The 15,886-nt window shown below is 34.9% G+C and overlaps 2 protein-coding genes across 2 annotated transcripts in view; both read left to right on the top strand.

The window, feature by feature from the left end:
* Positions 1 to 5,490: 5,490 nt before the first annotated feature.
* timm8a (translocase of inner mitochondrial membrane 8 homolog A (yeast)) lies at positions 5,491 to 11,629 on the top strand. Its single transcript, XM_083560490.1, has 2 exons — positions 5,491 to 5,765; positions 9,043 to 11,629. The coding sequence occupies exons 1-2, from the start codon at positions 5,655 to 5,657 to the stop codon at positions 9,202 to 9,204; spliced, it is 273 nt and encodes a 90-aa protein (XP_083416616.1). The 5' UTR covers positions 5,491 to 5,654; the 3' UTR covers positions 9,205 to 11,629.
* Positions 11,630 to 11,806: 177 nt separating this feature from the next.
* Positions 11,807 to 15,886, top strand: part of btk (Bruton agammaglobulinemia tyrosine kinase) — a 39,802-nt gene continuing 35,722 nt past the window's right edge. Inside the window, exon 1 of the mRNA XM_083560301.1 lies at positions 11,807 to 11,965. The gene's annotated coding sequence lies outside the window, so the exon portion shown is untranslated. The remainder of the gene's footprint in view (positions 11,966 to 15,886) is intronic.

Below are 15,886 nucleotides of genomic sequence, written 5' to 3'. Positions count from 1 at the left end.
GAGTTCGTTTTAACGCATAAAACCGTTTTTACTTCTGTGCGCGCTGAGAAAACTCAGTCTGTTTCTCTCCAATCACAAAGTTTTCATTCTAGATCCAGTCCACCGCGATCTCGGGAAAATCGTGAGTGTTTCTATTGCCATAAATCTGGTCACGTAATAGCTGATTGTTTGGCGTTAAAACGTAAAACGCAATCCCAACCTAAAAGTGTTGGATTAGTAAAGACTCTTAACTCAGCCGTTGCGGTGCCTTATGAAGAAAGGATTGATGACAGTTACCATCCTTTTATTTTTAAAGGGCTCATTTCTTTGACGGGTAATAGTGAGGATCAGAAAAAAATAAAAATGCTTAGAGACACCGGTGTGATGCAGTCATTTATTGTGGCAGAGAAATTTAATTTTTCTGAGGATACCTCCTGTGGTTCGAGTGTCATCGTAAAGGGTATTGAGATTGGTTGCGTAAAAGTGTCGTTGCACCGAGTACCTCTGCAGTGCGAATTATGTACCGGGTTTGTACGGGTTGCTGTTCGTCCTTCTCTTCCAGTAACAGGTGTTGACTTTATCCTTGGGAATGATTTGGCAGGTGGTAAAGTAATGCCTGTTTTAGAGGTTGTTGATAAACCTGATATTTTCTGTCAGTCAGAGGATGTGACTAACTCTGATGTTTTTCAGAGTTAGTCACGAAGAAAAAGAAACGCTTCTTTTGGCGAGGTTTAAAAAAGGATGTGGCAAGTTATTGCTGTGCTTGTCATGATTGTCAATTGGCCGGAAAGCCGAATCAAGCCATTCCATCTGCTCCACTGGTCCCCATACCAGCCATCGGTGAGCCGTTCGAACATGTGGTGGTAGACTGTGTTGGGCCGTTGCCAAAAACAAAATCGGGTAACCAGTATTTGTTAACTATCATGTGTATAGCTACTAGATTTGCGGAGGCGATACCATTAAGAAAAATCTTCGCTCCTGTAAATATTAAGGCCTTAGTGAAGCTCTTTACTACGTTCGGCCTACCAAAAATTGTACAGAGTGATCAAGGTACGAATTTTCTATCTAAACTTTTTAAACAAGTATTGCAGTCTTTGGGGATTACTCATCGTGTTTCAAGTTCGTACCATCCAGAATCCCAAGGTTGTTTAGAACGTTTTCATCAGACACTTAAATCAATGCTACGAAAATATAGTTTGCAGACAGCTAAAGACTGGGATGAGGGAGTTCCTCTGGTTTTATTCGCTGTAAGAGAAACCGTACAAGAATCTCTTGGGTTTAGCCCAGCCGAACTGGTTTTTGGTCACCAGGTAAGAGGGCCGCTCAAAGTTCTTAAAGAACAAATGTTGATTCCAGTCCGACAACGAATGTTCTGGATTATGTAAGTAATTTCGTGATCGTTTCGCATGCTGCTTTGCTCGCTTGCTAAGGAATCTCTACTCATTGCGCAGAAGGGCATGAAGCTCAGGTATGACCGTAAAGCAGTTGCGCGTTCTTTTATGCCTGGGGATCAGGTACTAGTATTTTTTTTACCAGTTCCCGGATCTTCTTTGTCTGTTTTTACGGTCCTTACGTAGTGAAAAAGAAAATAAGCGAAACCGACTACATGATCAATACACCTGATAGAAAACGGCAAACTCGTGTTTGCCACATAAACATGTTAAAAGCTTACTATGCTAGGGAGAATGCAGGAGAAAACGCTTCGGAAAAGACTGAAGAACCAGCCGTCTCTTCTGTTGATGTAACCGTGAAGCAGATTTCATCCCCCGATGTGTCCGGTGCTAACGAGGATGCCGTAGGACTGCGTAATGCTGCTCAGCAATGTGCAAGGTTGACAAATTCCGAGATGTTAAGAAATTTAGATTCTTTTCTTCAGCATATGTCTATTGACCAGAAAGCGGACATTGTTAAATTAATTTCTGACTTTAACTGTCTGTTTAGTGATGTTCCTAAACTTACGAATGTTTTGCAGCATGACATTAAGGTAAACGGTGCTCGCCTGATTAAACAGCATGCGTATCGTGTTAATTCAGTAAAGAGATCCATAATGCGTCAGGAGGTGAATTATTTACTAGAGACTGGTCTAGCCAAGCACAGTTATAGTCCATGGAGTTCGCCTTGTTTACTCGGTTCTAAGCCAGATGGTACGTTTAGGTTTTGTACGGATTTCCGTAAAGTAAATGCAGTAACAGTGCCAGACAGTTATCCATTACCCCGTATGGAGGACTGTGTCGATAATATAGGATCTGCCTGTTTTGTGAGTAAGCTTGATATGTTAAAGGGCTATTGGCAAGTTCCTTTGACTCCCCGAGCATCGGAAGTTTCTGCATTTGTAACCCCTGATAGTTTTCTTCTGTATACTGTATACTGCCATGGCTTTCGGTCTCCGAAATGCGCCCGCGACTTTTCAACGTCTCGTGAACATAGTATTGGCAGGTGTATCAAATTGTAATGCATACCTTGACGATCTTGTTATTTACTCTGCAGATTGGACATCACACGTGAGTTCATTGAGAACAGTGTTCGAGCGTCTTGCAAATGCTAATTTAACGCTAAACTTGGCTAAGTGTGAATTTGGCCAAGCTATGGTTACTTATCTTGGCAAAGAGGTGGGTCAGGGACAGGTGCGACCTGTAGAAGCCAAAGTCTCGGCTATTTTGGAATTCCCTGTGCCTACAACTCGTAGGGAGTTAAGACGATTTTTGGGGATGGGTGGCTATTATAGAAATTTCTGTAAAAACTTCTCGGTTATTGTCAGCCCTCTCACTGCATTGCTTAGCCCGTCTAAATCCTTTGATTGGTCCGTTGAGTGTCAGTATGCAATGGATTGTGTACAGACTCTTTTATGTAATACCCCTGTTCTTCTGGCTCCGGATTTCTCTCAAGGTTTTAAACTAGAAATTGATGCAAGCGCTGCTTGAGCTGGCACTGGCGCTTTTCTACTGCCAGAGGATGTACATGGTATAGATCACCCTGTTAGCTACTTTTCACGAAAGTTTAATAAACACCAGTTAAATTATTCCACGATTGAAAAGGAAACTCTTGCATTGTTGCTTCCTTTACAACATTTCGAGGTATATATATCGGATCCAGTAGTTTACCCATCATCGTATTTAACGGGCCAGGGAAAAGGACACGTAAACCAAGTATAATATAAAAGGATTTATTCAAACAATGGGGAACAGAAGGGAATGGCAAAGTATATACAATATTTACACTAATCAAAAACCAAAGCATAATAAATAATCCCACAGGAGAGAGAGGCGGAGAGTGGCGCTAAAGAAAAGAACACAACAAAACCAACCCAACTACCTCAGTAATAAACCACTAACCTAATACTAAACAAAATTCTTCTGGCGCCTCTACACGCCCTAGCTTACCTACTCTAAACTAACCAAACTACAAAAGTAGAGCACACTCCTAGCTAGTGTCTCTATACATAACATCATCTATGTGTTGCAAGATATGTCACGTGACATACTACCTGCCCAACACTCCTGGGGAAAACACAAGTGTTGTTGTCAGAATATAACCACTCACAAAAACAAACAAGATAACAACATTTAACGAATCAACAATTGTTGTACAAACCCAAGTCAAAAGGAGAAAATACAAGAAACAATCAATGCTTCAAACACAACAGTGCGAAAACAAATGGTGCTCTCTCTAACATTCCCGCAATCCTCTTTTAAAACTCCAGCAGTTGACCAGATTGGCCACGGGTGCAGTCAGGTCACAAACGATGATCACCTCCCTAGCCAATAGCAGTCCGAACAGGGAGGAACCTTGAGAAATTGACAGGAAGGTGAACCAATAGAGAGAGAGACAAACACCCACACACACAAACATCCAATTGGACGTAACAATATAGATAGGTGAACTGGGCTATTTGATTGCTTTCGTCCCCTCACTTACTCATTCACTCAGGATTGTTGACTGTGGTGGGGTCTGCCTTCTTTTATCCCAGAGATCCCTCAAGTTTGTGTTACCTTCTGGCTTCCCCTTTTGCCATAGTGAGTCTTGCCAGAGTTCCCAACTGCACAGTGTCCTTAACTTTTATACAACAATAAGAAAACTTAATAATCCATATATTTCTTTCCCTTTCAGCCCTCTTCTCTCTTTCTTTCTCTTCTCTTTCTTTCTCTAGGGTATTTATCAATTCTCGACACAATTTAAATTGTCCACTGGAGCACCATTAAGGCAATCTTTGGGCTGGTTGTGGGCAAGCGAGGTCTGTTCCACTAGGCCCCTGCAACTCCGAATGTTAAAAGCCTTGTTCTACTGTGGATTGTTGTAACAGATGCTCAGCATGGAGTACAGTTTGTCTATTTTTTGTGCATTTGATGTTTATTTTAAAACACTTTAAGTGAAATAAAAATGTTTTATAACAATTTACTATCGACTTTAATAGCAAGAGTCTAAAAAGCAATTTTAAAGGGTTCATTGAAAAGACCTGAAAGGGGTTTCTTGACTTCAAGTTAGGTGTTTTTTAGACCCATTTAAAGTTTATTATTATGATTATTATTTTTATTATTGTTGTTATTACAGGTTCAGAGAAAAATACAGTAAAATAAGTGTTATTTTTTAAAACAAAACAATAGCAGTTTTATGAAGAAAATGCACATTATATTTATAACAAAATTCCTACCTCTCATTTAAGTGTTTCCATTATTTTAGGTGTAATTATCTCAACTATTTAATAAGCTATTACATTTTTTAAATATGTTTAATTTCATGTCAATTTCATACAATACTAATATACTATCCAAAAGCATAAACAACGTTCATAATGTATATCACTGAAATACTAATAATTAGAAAAGTAATGAATACATATACATTAATTATACAAAACAACAAAATCCCACCTTACAGCAGTTGATCATATTATTTTACATGCTTTTATTTAAACTGTTTATAGTTACTAAATTCATGTTAGGTATAAGTTTATAATATAGAAAAGTATCCAAGTCATTTGTTTGATTGGTTTGGTGGCGAACATCTTTCACACAGCAAACACACACATTTATCTAAACACTACTGTTGCCAGCTTGCCATTCCATTTGAGATAAAAAAAAATTTTCAATATATGTACTTATTCATGCATTCTTTGAATTATAAAACCATATTGATATATAAGAGGTTCTTTGATGTCCAAGGATTATACATAGACATGTTTGTAGGAAAAGTTTCTGTTGGCCAAGTACAAAACCCTATTGTTTTATGTAGAACCTTAAGGAACCACTTTTTAAGACTGTAGGTGTCAGAGCTAGATGATCAAGAGCAATAATCTTTTCCCTGAAAATAATGTGTTAAATGTAAATGTTGACTGCTGTTTATGAGAATATTTTAGTTGGTATTTCCAGATTTAAAATGAACATACAAAGTTGTCTTTTTTAAATTGATTAATTATTAATAAATAAAGATCCAACCAAATAGACTACTAAATGTAATATTAAAAAGGAACCAACATGTCGCAACACATTCCCTGTAGATAGATGGCGGTAATGCACTTACTGTTGTTAGCCAACCACTCTAAAGCTCAAGAAGAACCATTTTTTTCCCCCTCGTCTAGTTAAGATAACGTTTCAAGGGCGGGATCAAACCATTTAGGTGTTAGTTTCCAATAGATTTTTTTTCCCTTCAGCAATTATACTTTGATATACTATAATCTAATGGATAGTGAAAGCGTGACTACTGACCCCCAGCTTCAGCAGTTCATTGAAATTGAATCTCAGAAGCAAAGGTTTCAGCAGCTGGTCCACCAAATGACAGAAGTCTGTTGGGTAAGCAAAGTCAAACGAAGAAGCGTATCACCATATTAGCATAAACGTACGCAAGTTGTATGAGTTAATATGATACAATGACACTATTTTTTGGTAAACTTGTTCTTGTCGAACAAGTTTGACATGAGAGACTCAACATGAACGACTTTACAGGATTAAATTAAAAAGCAATAAACAGCACGTGTTCTATAAAAGAATGTGTGTATGTATAATATATATAATGTCTGTGTGTCGGGGGGGGTTTACGATAAATGTAATCGGACATCGTGTAACTTGAGCGGTGCCGCAGTACGACATTCTAGCCAATGATTTTTTTTTATATCGTTTTTTCTGGGGAGGCTAAGTATGTTTTTGTGGGGAAAAAAAAAAGAAATATTTTACTTAATAAGTTAATTACTTATTTCCAGTCCAAATTGTGACCCTTCTGGACTGCAATTTTCAAATAGTGACACAAATGCTTAGTAGGATTGAGATCAGCATTTTGACTGGTTTGCTGTGGTACCTTTATCTTTTCTCCCAAACAAACTTTTCAGAAGACTAAGGCAGGCCCTCTTACAGTATTTACCTATATTATCCTCCATCAATTATTCTGATGAATTCCCTTGGCCTAGAAAAACCATCAAAACAGATGTCCTGTGGCCAACATATGAGCATGAATGGCAGTTCATGCTAATATTATGACTCAGCCTAAAAATAAAATGTTGTATGGCATATATATATATATATATATATATATATATATATATATATATATATATATATATATATATATATATATATATATATATATATAGGGTGGGTTGCAATAGGAATAGCATCCAGCGTAAAACGTGCCAAATCAAGTATGTGGATCACGAATCAGATTTGATTTGAAGGAGGCAGATGATCCGCTTTGGCGACCCCTAATGGGAGAAGCCGGAAGAAGTTAATATAACTTAGTCATGCTCACAAGTGACAGTCACAATAAAATCCAGTGGGACCTCAGATCTTACCAAAAATGACAGTCTTTATCAACCTCAAATTGGACCTTTGAGAATATTATTAAAAAAAAAAAAGATACTGTAAGTTATTGTATTTAAACATTTGGAAATTCAAAATTCTACACTACAATTTTTTTATAAGAATCCAATATGGAAATTAAATTAGATCATGAATGATTAAAACCTACTGTGCATGTACAGTGGCAAGAAAAAATAGAGAATCATTTGTAAATACTTAAAATTTCATTTAAAATTTTCAGTGCTCAAAATTGTAAGAAGTATGAGCTGTGTGTAAACCATTGTTCTACTAGCATGTTTTACAAAATAACCAAGGCACTGAAACAACAAACATTATTTTGTGGTATACACAGTGATCAAACTTATTCTAATATCCATTGCAACTTGAAAAAGATCACATCAACATTTTTTAAGTGTTAAAGCTGTCAAAAGTTAGTAGGAAGTGAAGAGGCTTAGAAAGACATCTGCAGCCATAGAACATTAGTTTCTCACAATATTTTGGCATGGTCTTGATCCACTCTTCTTCCAGTCTCTTCCACGGTTTGGTTATTGTAGTGGGTTTCTTAGCCATAACTTTGTTGCCAAGGATTTCCAGATATTTTCAGTCTGATCTAGATGATGTCTCTGGGCTCGCCATTTAATTATTTCAATGTTAGCTTGTCTTGCAGAAAAATGCGGGCTGATTGTGAAATGCTTGCAGAGAAGGAACTGCATATTGCTGAAGGGGTTCTGATAGACATTTGTATTAACACTGCCATCTAGTTGTATAAGACCCTCAATTATTGCTACAGAAAACACCCCAAACATTGCTAAACGTTTGAACGGGACTTAAATGTCATTGTAAAGCTGCAATATTCTATAAGAAATCACAGATTCAAAATGGCAACTTCTATTTGCAGTGGTTTCTTGCACTCTTTTTTTTATTATTGTTCAAATGTATGTAAATGTTAAGCTATTCAGTTCAATTTAAGTTTGATCTGTATAGAACTTTTCACAATAGACATTGGAACACAGCAGCTTTACAGGAATTCTATATGTATACCATTTTTAATAGCTGATTTAATAGATATTTGGAAAGCAGTGTGGCTGATATAAAGAAATGTAATTACAGTAAATAAGACCTTCAGAAAATTGGTCTCTTTGTCTATGAAATTATCTAAAAAAAAAAACAACATTAGAATTTATGGCATCCAGGAAAATGAAATCATAAAATGTTTAGTTTAGTAAAATGATGTAAATTTTTCAAATGCATAAATATTGATGCGCGTTTACTAAGACTAAAGTAGTGTTTTTTACTATGTATTTTATTAAGACATAGTTACTTATAAATCTCATATACTGTAGTTTATTTAGCTGGTAGCATGTTGTATTATGTTCTTTAAAAAAAAAAAAAAAAAAAAAAGTCTATTTAACATAACAAGGATTCATGTCTGGGTTTTTTTTTCTCTTTTTGTAAACTAGGCCAGCATGGCAAAAAGGTATTTAAAACAGCAACTTATTAAAATTTGCGCATATCTGAGAAAGAACCACTGGGATTTTATTTTGCTTGTGGGGTAATGTGTCTTTTTATTTTATATATATATATATATATATATATATATATATATATATATATATATATATATATATATATATATATATATATATATATATAATAAATTTTGCTTCTGTTTTGCTATGGATCTTATTTCACAGGGTATTGTTAAAATACGGCATTGTTTTGTACCGTATAAAAAGCAAACAACGACTGGTAATTTTACTGTCTGTTTGTCATTCACTTCACTTCTGAGTTTTAACAGAGTAATGAAAAATGCTCTTCATTACTGAAAAATGTGCTGTATAATATCAATAGACTAAATCCACTGTCAAATATCAGTCATTATATCTGCCTTGGTGATGTATCATTCATTCACTATTAATTATCTACTATAATTGTATACTATATAGTCAAAAAGGGCTAATAGTTTTAAGTCATGCCGGAATATATTTTAATTTTTTACATAAAAAGTATATGTATTAAAACTGAAGTTATGAACTGATCAATAATACACTTGATTTTAACACTTGCTGTGCTAAGACTATCTAAGACATCTACAGGCACTCCTATTTTTCTATTTGTCATCATCTATAGTAGTCTCATGGTGATTATCAAGAAAAGTCATATAGGTTCCTTAATTTCTTATTATTGTGGTTCACTATAAATCTTTGAACATTCTGTAATCTAAATACAGCATTTGTAATTGTAATCTCTGTGGTTTTATATTTGTTTTTCTGTATAGGAGAAGTGCATGGACAAGCCTGGTCCAAAGCTTGACTCAAGGACAGAAGTGTGTTTTATTAATTGTGTTGAACGTTTCATTGACACAAGCCAGTTTGTCCTCAACAGACTTGAACAAACTCAGAAGACAAGAGACTCCTTCTCAGAGAACATAACAGACTAGCTATCTGAGACCAGAACAGATGTTATCTGTGAAGAAACAGCTATTAAACAGTTAAAGAAAACATTTTCATTCTCAGTGTGCCTGATTATTGTGCAACAATGTTTAGATGAAACTGATCGTATAAGGAGTTCAATGTGCATGTAATTGTACTGGAGGTTTCTATCAACTCTTGCTGATGGCTAGGAGGAAGTAAGGAAAGAAGTTGAACTTTATAATAAACTTTACATGAAGCCGAACATTGTAAATCCATTAGTTAGAAATAACCAAATGATGGAAATATACTTAATGAGCTTTTATTAATTCAGTGTTAATCAGTTGTATATATTTTCACTTTTAAAGTCAGGTTTATATACATCTGTTTATAATAATAATAATAATTATTATTATTATTATTGTTGTTGTTGTTTTATTATGTAACCTCTAGTTTCAGATGTCTCTTTTTCTTGCTGAGCATATTTCTTTTGTCCAGGATTTTTTGTTTGTTTGTTTGTTTTATTTATTTTATTTTTTTATATTGCTTTAGTGGCATTTATTATTTATTTTTTTTCCAAGCCTAGAATCAAATCTAGCAAATTTCTAGTGGTTGATAGCAACTGGCTTGCATTTATTTGGACTCTTAAACTCTCAATTTATAGTCTTAAGACTCAATAGAGCTGCTTGAGAGCAAAGATTAAGAAACTGCAGAAATTGTTACCATGGCATAAGAATGCCCACAAATCCAATTATGATGTGCGATACTTTAAGACAATTTAAATATCTGTAAAAAAAAATATCTGTGACTTTAATATTGACAAAATTATTTATCATATACAAACCTAATGAGTTTAACATTGTACTGTATATGTTTAGCCATGTAATGGCATAATTAATAAAACAGAAAACCATTGGACTTAGGACAAATATTGTGGTCCAGTGTTAAAAAATGTGACTGATTATTCTAAATGAGCTGCCTTAACTATAGGTAAATTAGACGTTCCAATTAAATAATTTGTTTCATATAAAAAAACAGCAAGTATACACTGTATTGCACTGTGATCAAGTTTGTGACAGCTGTATGTGTGAGGGACTCACACTTTACTTCTGCATTTGCTTCCTTCCCTTTCCGTTAAGAGCTACTTTTATGTGGTTGCTGTAAGCACATGATGTATGATTAGCCAAGTGAAGGCTGCACAAATGCTGAATAGTCTGCCATTGACAAAGTTGATTAAACCTTGTCTGATTGCCAGACATCAAATAAACATTTATTTTAAAGATTGGTGTACCGAATTAATATTCTTGGGAATGGTTTTAAAGTGACATCTGATTCGCAAATAAATATTATAAACAGCATTAAACTAAAAATTATAAAAAAAAATTTTGTTGCATAAAATGAGGTTAATTTTAACTGTTAAATGGTAAAAATTATCGAAAGTGTTCGCATGTTCATCTTTTTTCTCCAAAATGTGCTTAATTCTTTTGGCTGACAAAAAGTGTCAAAAAAATAAAAAAGCTACTATTACAACTATATTTCTAAGAATAAACATTTGACAGTGTAACTCCTTGCACTGGTTTCAAAATGTTTTATTAACAGTTACTAAATCATCTGGAAATGCATTGTCTTATCCTGTTTTTAAATTGTGAGCAATAAAGAGGAAGTTGACTGGGAAAGTATTTTACCATTTTAGAGGGTATTTTACCTAAAATAAAATGTTGAAACCCTAGTTTTTGTTGCTAAATGATGTCCAGTAGTCAACCATCAATGGTATTGTTTTATTTTTTAGTGGTTTGTGTGAATATAATATTGTGTTTAAACCATTTATACATTGCGAACATTTTAACAGCTTCCAATCTATTTTAACAGCATCTATCAGAGCACTTCTCTTAGAAGCCAGGACAAGACACAACATCCTCTATCAGGAGGTATTATTATCTTTGCATGACTGCTGATGAGTGATGAGGTGTCCTAGGTGGAGCAGAGTTCATAGATTTCTCTTTTATAACATCACAAGAATTTGTCCACACAGGCCACTCAAGTGCTTGCTAAGTTTCTTGTCATTTCACATCATGACTGCTTGCTCCTGGCAGGTCTGCCTCTGACATGCATTTGACCTCTGCAACAGAAACAGATTGCAGCCACAAAAAAGTGCTTTGTGTGATCACATGGATCAGAACAACTAAACAAATTTGGATTAGAATACTAGATAACACCAAAAGAATAAATAAAAATGCAACAGTTTAGTAATGTCAGTTGGTTGCCTAGATATTATTGTAAGCAAGAGATATGCAAACCATTCACATCTATTTCCTCAACAAAGAAAAAAAAATTGGCCTTGCTGTTCCAATACTTTTGAAAGGGTTTGTATGTTTATAAGTATGTATGGTTTATTTCTGTATCATTTAAATGTGTTTATATATGTTGAATAAACAATGTTTATGGTTTATAAAAGTTATTTTTTATAATGTAACAAACTTTAAGCATGCAGTTAATTTGCAGTTGTCTTCAGTTATTCATAGACCATTAGAATGTCTGCTGATAGCTGCTGAAGAGCAAAACAACTGGTGATATGAAAATTAGCAGGAAGCAAAAGAGGAACTGGTGAAGATGTCCTGTAAATGGGTGGGGTTTAGTCAACTGTTGTGCGCATAGACACTTTCTGAATAGGACGAAAAAGAGAAGTTGAATGTATTTGCCAGCACCAAGATAATCTATAAAAACATTTCACAGGACATATTTAAGAAAAAATAAAAAAAGATCAGGTAAGCCTCCTGGGGTTTTATCGATGTATGGATTAAAATTATTTTGGGACTTTTTTTAAGCTTTTTAATTGGCTTCAATAATGGCCGAATGGTTTGGGCCGAATAGTTTCTGGTCTCATGCTCTTTATATTTTGTTAGGCAGGTATAGACAACAGCTTTTATGTCACATCCCCCATTAAATGCTAAATTAAATCTGCAGCAAAAAAAATGCTAAGTTTAACGAATATTTATTTAAAGCTTAGATATATCTATAGAGCTTATTATGCAAATATTCTGTTTCAAAATCTCCTGTTGTATCTGAATAACCATTAACTATTTAACTATTTTCTTAATATATGCTTATATTTCATTGTTTGTTATTGCTATTAACAGAACATTTGGGAACATAGCTATATGTTTATGCTCATACAATTTAACAAAAAATGAAATGTTTGTTTGTTGGAAATTTTAGTTGTTGACTTCCTTGACAATTTTCATGTATTTATATATATCTGTTACATGCAGATTAAATGTTTTAGTGTGTTAAAAATGGTCAATAAGAACTGCCCCCACAACTGCCATGCGCGCACACACACACACACAATTTTATTTAAGCAGCTGGTGACTAAGCTTGTGCAGGTAGCCAAATTATTATGATGATAATTTCATAAAGTATGAATATCCTAAGGGTGTGTAATAGTGATTATGCATTTAAAATTAATCCAGAATGCATCTTGCAGAGAAGACTAATTTATAATAATAAAGGTTATAGAAATGGTAATTGAGGAAAAGTTAAGACATCAGATAAAACATTATTATTATTATTATTTAAATAGTTTATTTCCCTGTATTCTGTACTGTTATGTATAATGGCTAAATTGATTTCTTGACAAAATATGTTTCCAAAAACATTAAATGGAATATTTTCAAAACATTAAAAAGTAAGGATACACTTAATGTTCTTATGTGCTAAACATCAGGAATTAAAGAAAATAATATTAACTATGTATTTTATGGTTGTTAAATAATGCAATTTCCAAGACCAATTGAATTCCAGATACAGCTGAAGAAGAACATATTATATGTGAACACCTTCTATCAAAGTGCATAAAATAATATACAAATTAACTTGTAAGGTGCACAAAGGTGTTTCCTGAACTGCCAGACCATGCTTCATGACGTTTTATTGCAAGAGATGGCCAGCGGAACCTTTTTATTTAATAATGTAAAATGTGGGAAGTATTCAAATCAATTTATTTTTATTTGTAAAGCGCTTTTAACAATAAACATTGTCTCACAGATAATGCGGTGGTAAATAATGAAAAATAATAGTTCTCTATAAGTGTAAGTTTGTCCCTAATGAACAAGCCAAGAAAACTTGATTGTGGCAAGAAAACTTGATTGTGGCAAGAAAAAACTCCCTGAAATGGCATAAGGAAGAAACCTTGAGAGGAACCAGACTCTAGAGGGAACCATCTTCATCTGGGTGGTACCAAATGTCCATTTATTAACTAAACAATGTCAAGGTTTGCAGTGATGGTAATCAGATGCAAACTGTAGTCCTGTGTCAGTGTAGCATACTGTTTACATTATCTACAGTCCAAATCCAAATCCTCAAAGCTCCTGTACTTACTCCTTGATTTCATGGAGCCCCAGGCCGTTAATAAGAAACCATCCCCAGCTGCACAGAGTGGCCTTCGAAGTGGCAGTCGAAGGAAACACCATCTGGACAAATGTTGGATTAATGTTGGACAATATTTTCACGGACCGGTTTAAAGTCAGACAATATTTTCACCTTTAAGGTGTGGCGGATAAATACAACAAAATAAAATGATACGACCAGCATAAAATCTGGTATTTTTTAAATATAATAAGAAACGTGAATCCACTGTGGGTTTTTTTGTTCATTTGCTAGCTTGGGGGTTTCAAATTAAACATAAAACGTTACCGGTCGGAGCAGCCCCAGTAAGTAAGACATGCGTTCAGAATCAGATAATAAATAAAACAGAAATAATGTAAGTTATGTATTCTTTCTGTGTGGCCCGGTACCAATTGCCCCCCGGACTGGTGACGGTCCACGGCCCGGTGGTTGGGGACCACTGTTTTATAGCCATGATTTCTCCAGATCTGCTTCTTTATGTAAGAAAAATCCACCGAAATATGTTTTTAGACTCGAATTAACTGTGGGTCTTTATAAGAGAAAGCTCTGCCCCTGCTGTAGTCTTCATTATTTGAGGCAACAAAAAATAGCATGCACCTTTTGATCTAAGTAGGCGTGGGGGAACATATTGGTACAGAAGTTCATTTAGATACTGCAAGAGACACAAGTGCTTTATACCTCAGTTGTTGTATTTTTATAATCAATGCAAGATTTACTGTAATTAAGAGCAGTGTAGACTGATTAAAACAGGGGTGATGTGGTCATATTTTCTAGATCTAGTGAGGACACTTGCTGTTGCATTGTAAACTAACTAGAACATATTTTTGCACTTATTTGAACACCCAGACAGTACAGCGTTACAGTACTCTAATCTAGATGTAACAAAAGTTTTTGTGCATCCTGTAATGACATCATATTTCTCATTTTAGCAATATTTCTATGGTAAAAGAAGGCGATCCTGGTAATATTAGTCACATGAGCCTCAAAGGAAAGACTAGAGTCAATAATCACACCAAGGTCTTTGATTGCTGTACACACTGAGACAGAAACACCATCCAGAGATGGTGTGTAATCGGAAAGTTTACTTCTAGCTGCATGTGGTCCTTGCAAAAGTACTTCCGTCTTATCCAAGTTAAGAAGAAGGAAGTTATCAAGCATCCAATGTTTAATGTCCTTTACACACTCTTAAAAATGTGTAAGCTGGTATCTCTCATCTGGCTTTGCTGAATTATATAGCTGTGTATCATCATAGCAATGGAAGAGAATACCATGTTTATATATAATTTCACCCAGAGGCAGTATATATATAAAGTGAAAAGCAATGGGCCTAAGACAGATCATTGTGGAACACCAAACTTTACCTCAGAGAGTGTGGGGCACTCACCATTTACATAAACAAACTGATAGTGATCAGTCAAAAAAGACCTAAGCCAGGAGAGAGCTGTTCCCTTTACAACAACTTTTAGTCTAACAAGGAGGATATTATGATCAGTGGTGTCAAAAGCTGCAGTAAGGTTGAGCAAAACAAGTAAGGAGACACAACTCTGATCAGAGGCCAATAACAGATCATTTACCACTTTAACTAGCACTGTCTCTGTGCTATGATAAGGCCTAAATCCTGACTGATACATTTCAAAAATGTAATTCCTAAGTAGATGTGAGCATAAATGCTGTGCTACAACCTTTTCTAAAATCTGAAAAGGGGGTGTTTGATATTGGCCTATAGTTATAGTTGGTATGTAACTATACTCAAGAGGACTAGCTTCATTTAATGCTACATATTCATTCGGTTTAATCCACGTTTCTGTCAAACACATTACATTAAACTCCTGGTCTGTAATAATTTTGTTTATATTTATTTGACGAGAGAAAACTTTAATTTTAACTATCCTATCCTTAGATCAGAGGTGTTGGCTGTGCATTCCTTCTTATTTTATTTTATTTTTATTAGGATACTTAAACAGACTTTCTGAGAATTTCTACATTTTGTTTACGCTCGGGAGAAAAACACAGTCTCAATTTGGTTGATCCTTAGTGACGACTTTGTTCAAGCCTGTCTGTCTGCTCCTTGGCTTTGGCTCTGGACAGTCACTGGTTAACTATTGCTGTTCTGACCTGTGACCTATACTACAAGAAATGAGAGTAGCACCTTCCTGAGTGGGATAAATACCGTCCCGCCCTAACAGGCCAGCCTTGCCCTCAAAACAGTCGCCACCGGCTTGCTAATGAGAGACAAACACTTTTAAAGAACATCTTATTCATTTTTATCACCACATTATCTGTGTAAAGCTTTGGTTTGAAAGAGGC

The sequence above is a fragment of the Silurus aristotelis genome (genome assembly GCF_946808225.1).
Source record: "Silurus aristotelis genome assembly, chromosome: 14".
Taxonomy (NCBI): Eukaryota; Metazoa; Chordata; class Actinopteri; order Siluriformes; family Siluridae; genus Silurus; species Silurus aristotelis.
The sequence above is the reverse complement of the archived record's forward strand: the minus strand, read 5'-3'. Positions and strand labels throughout refer to the sequence as shown.

Bases quoted from the DNA above. Each gene is read 5' to 3' on its own strand.
- timm8a (XM_083560490.1), top strand. From the start codon at position 5,655: ATGGATAGTGAAAGCGTGACTACTGACCCCCAGCTTCAGCAGTTCATT. The intron at 5,766-9,042 runs GTAAGCAAAGTC...TTTTCTGTATAG, and splicing joins AAATGACAGAAGTCTGTTGG to GAGAAGTGCATGGACAAGCC.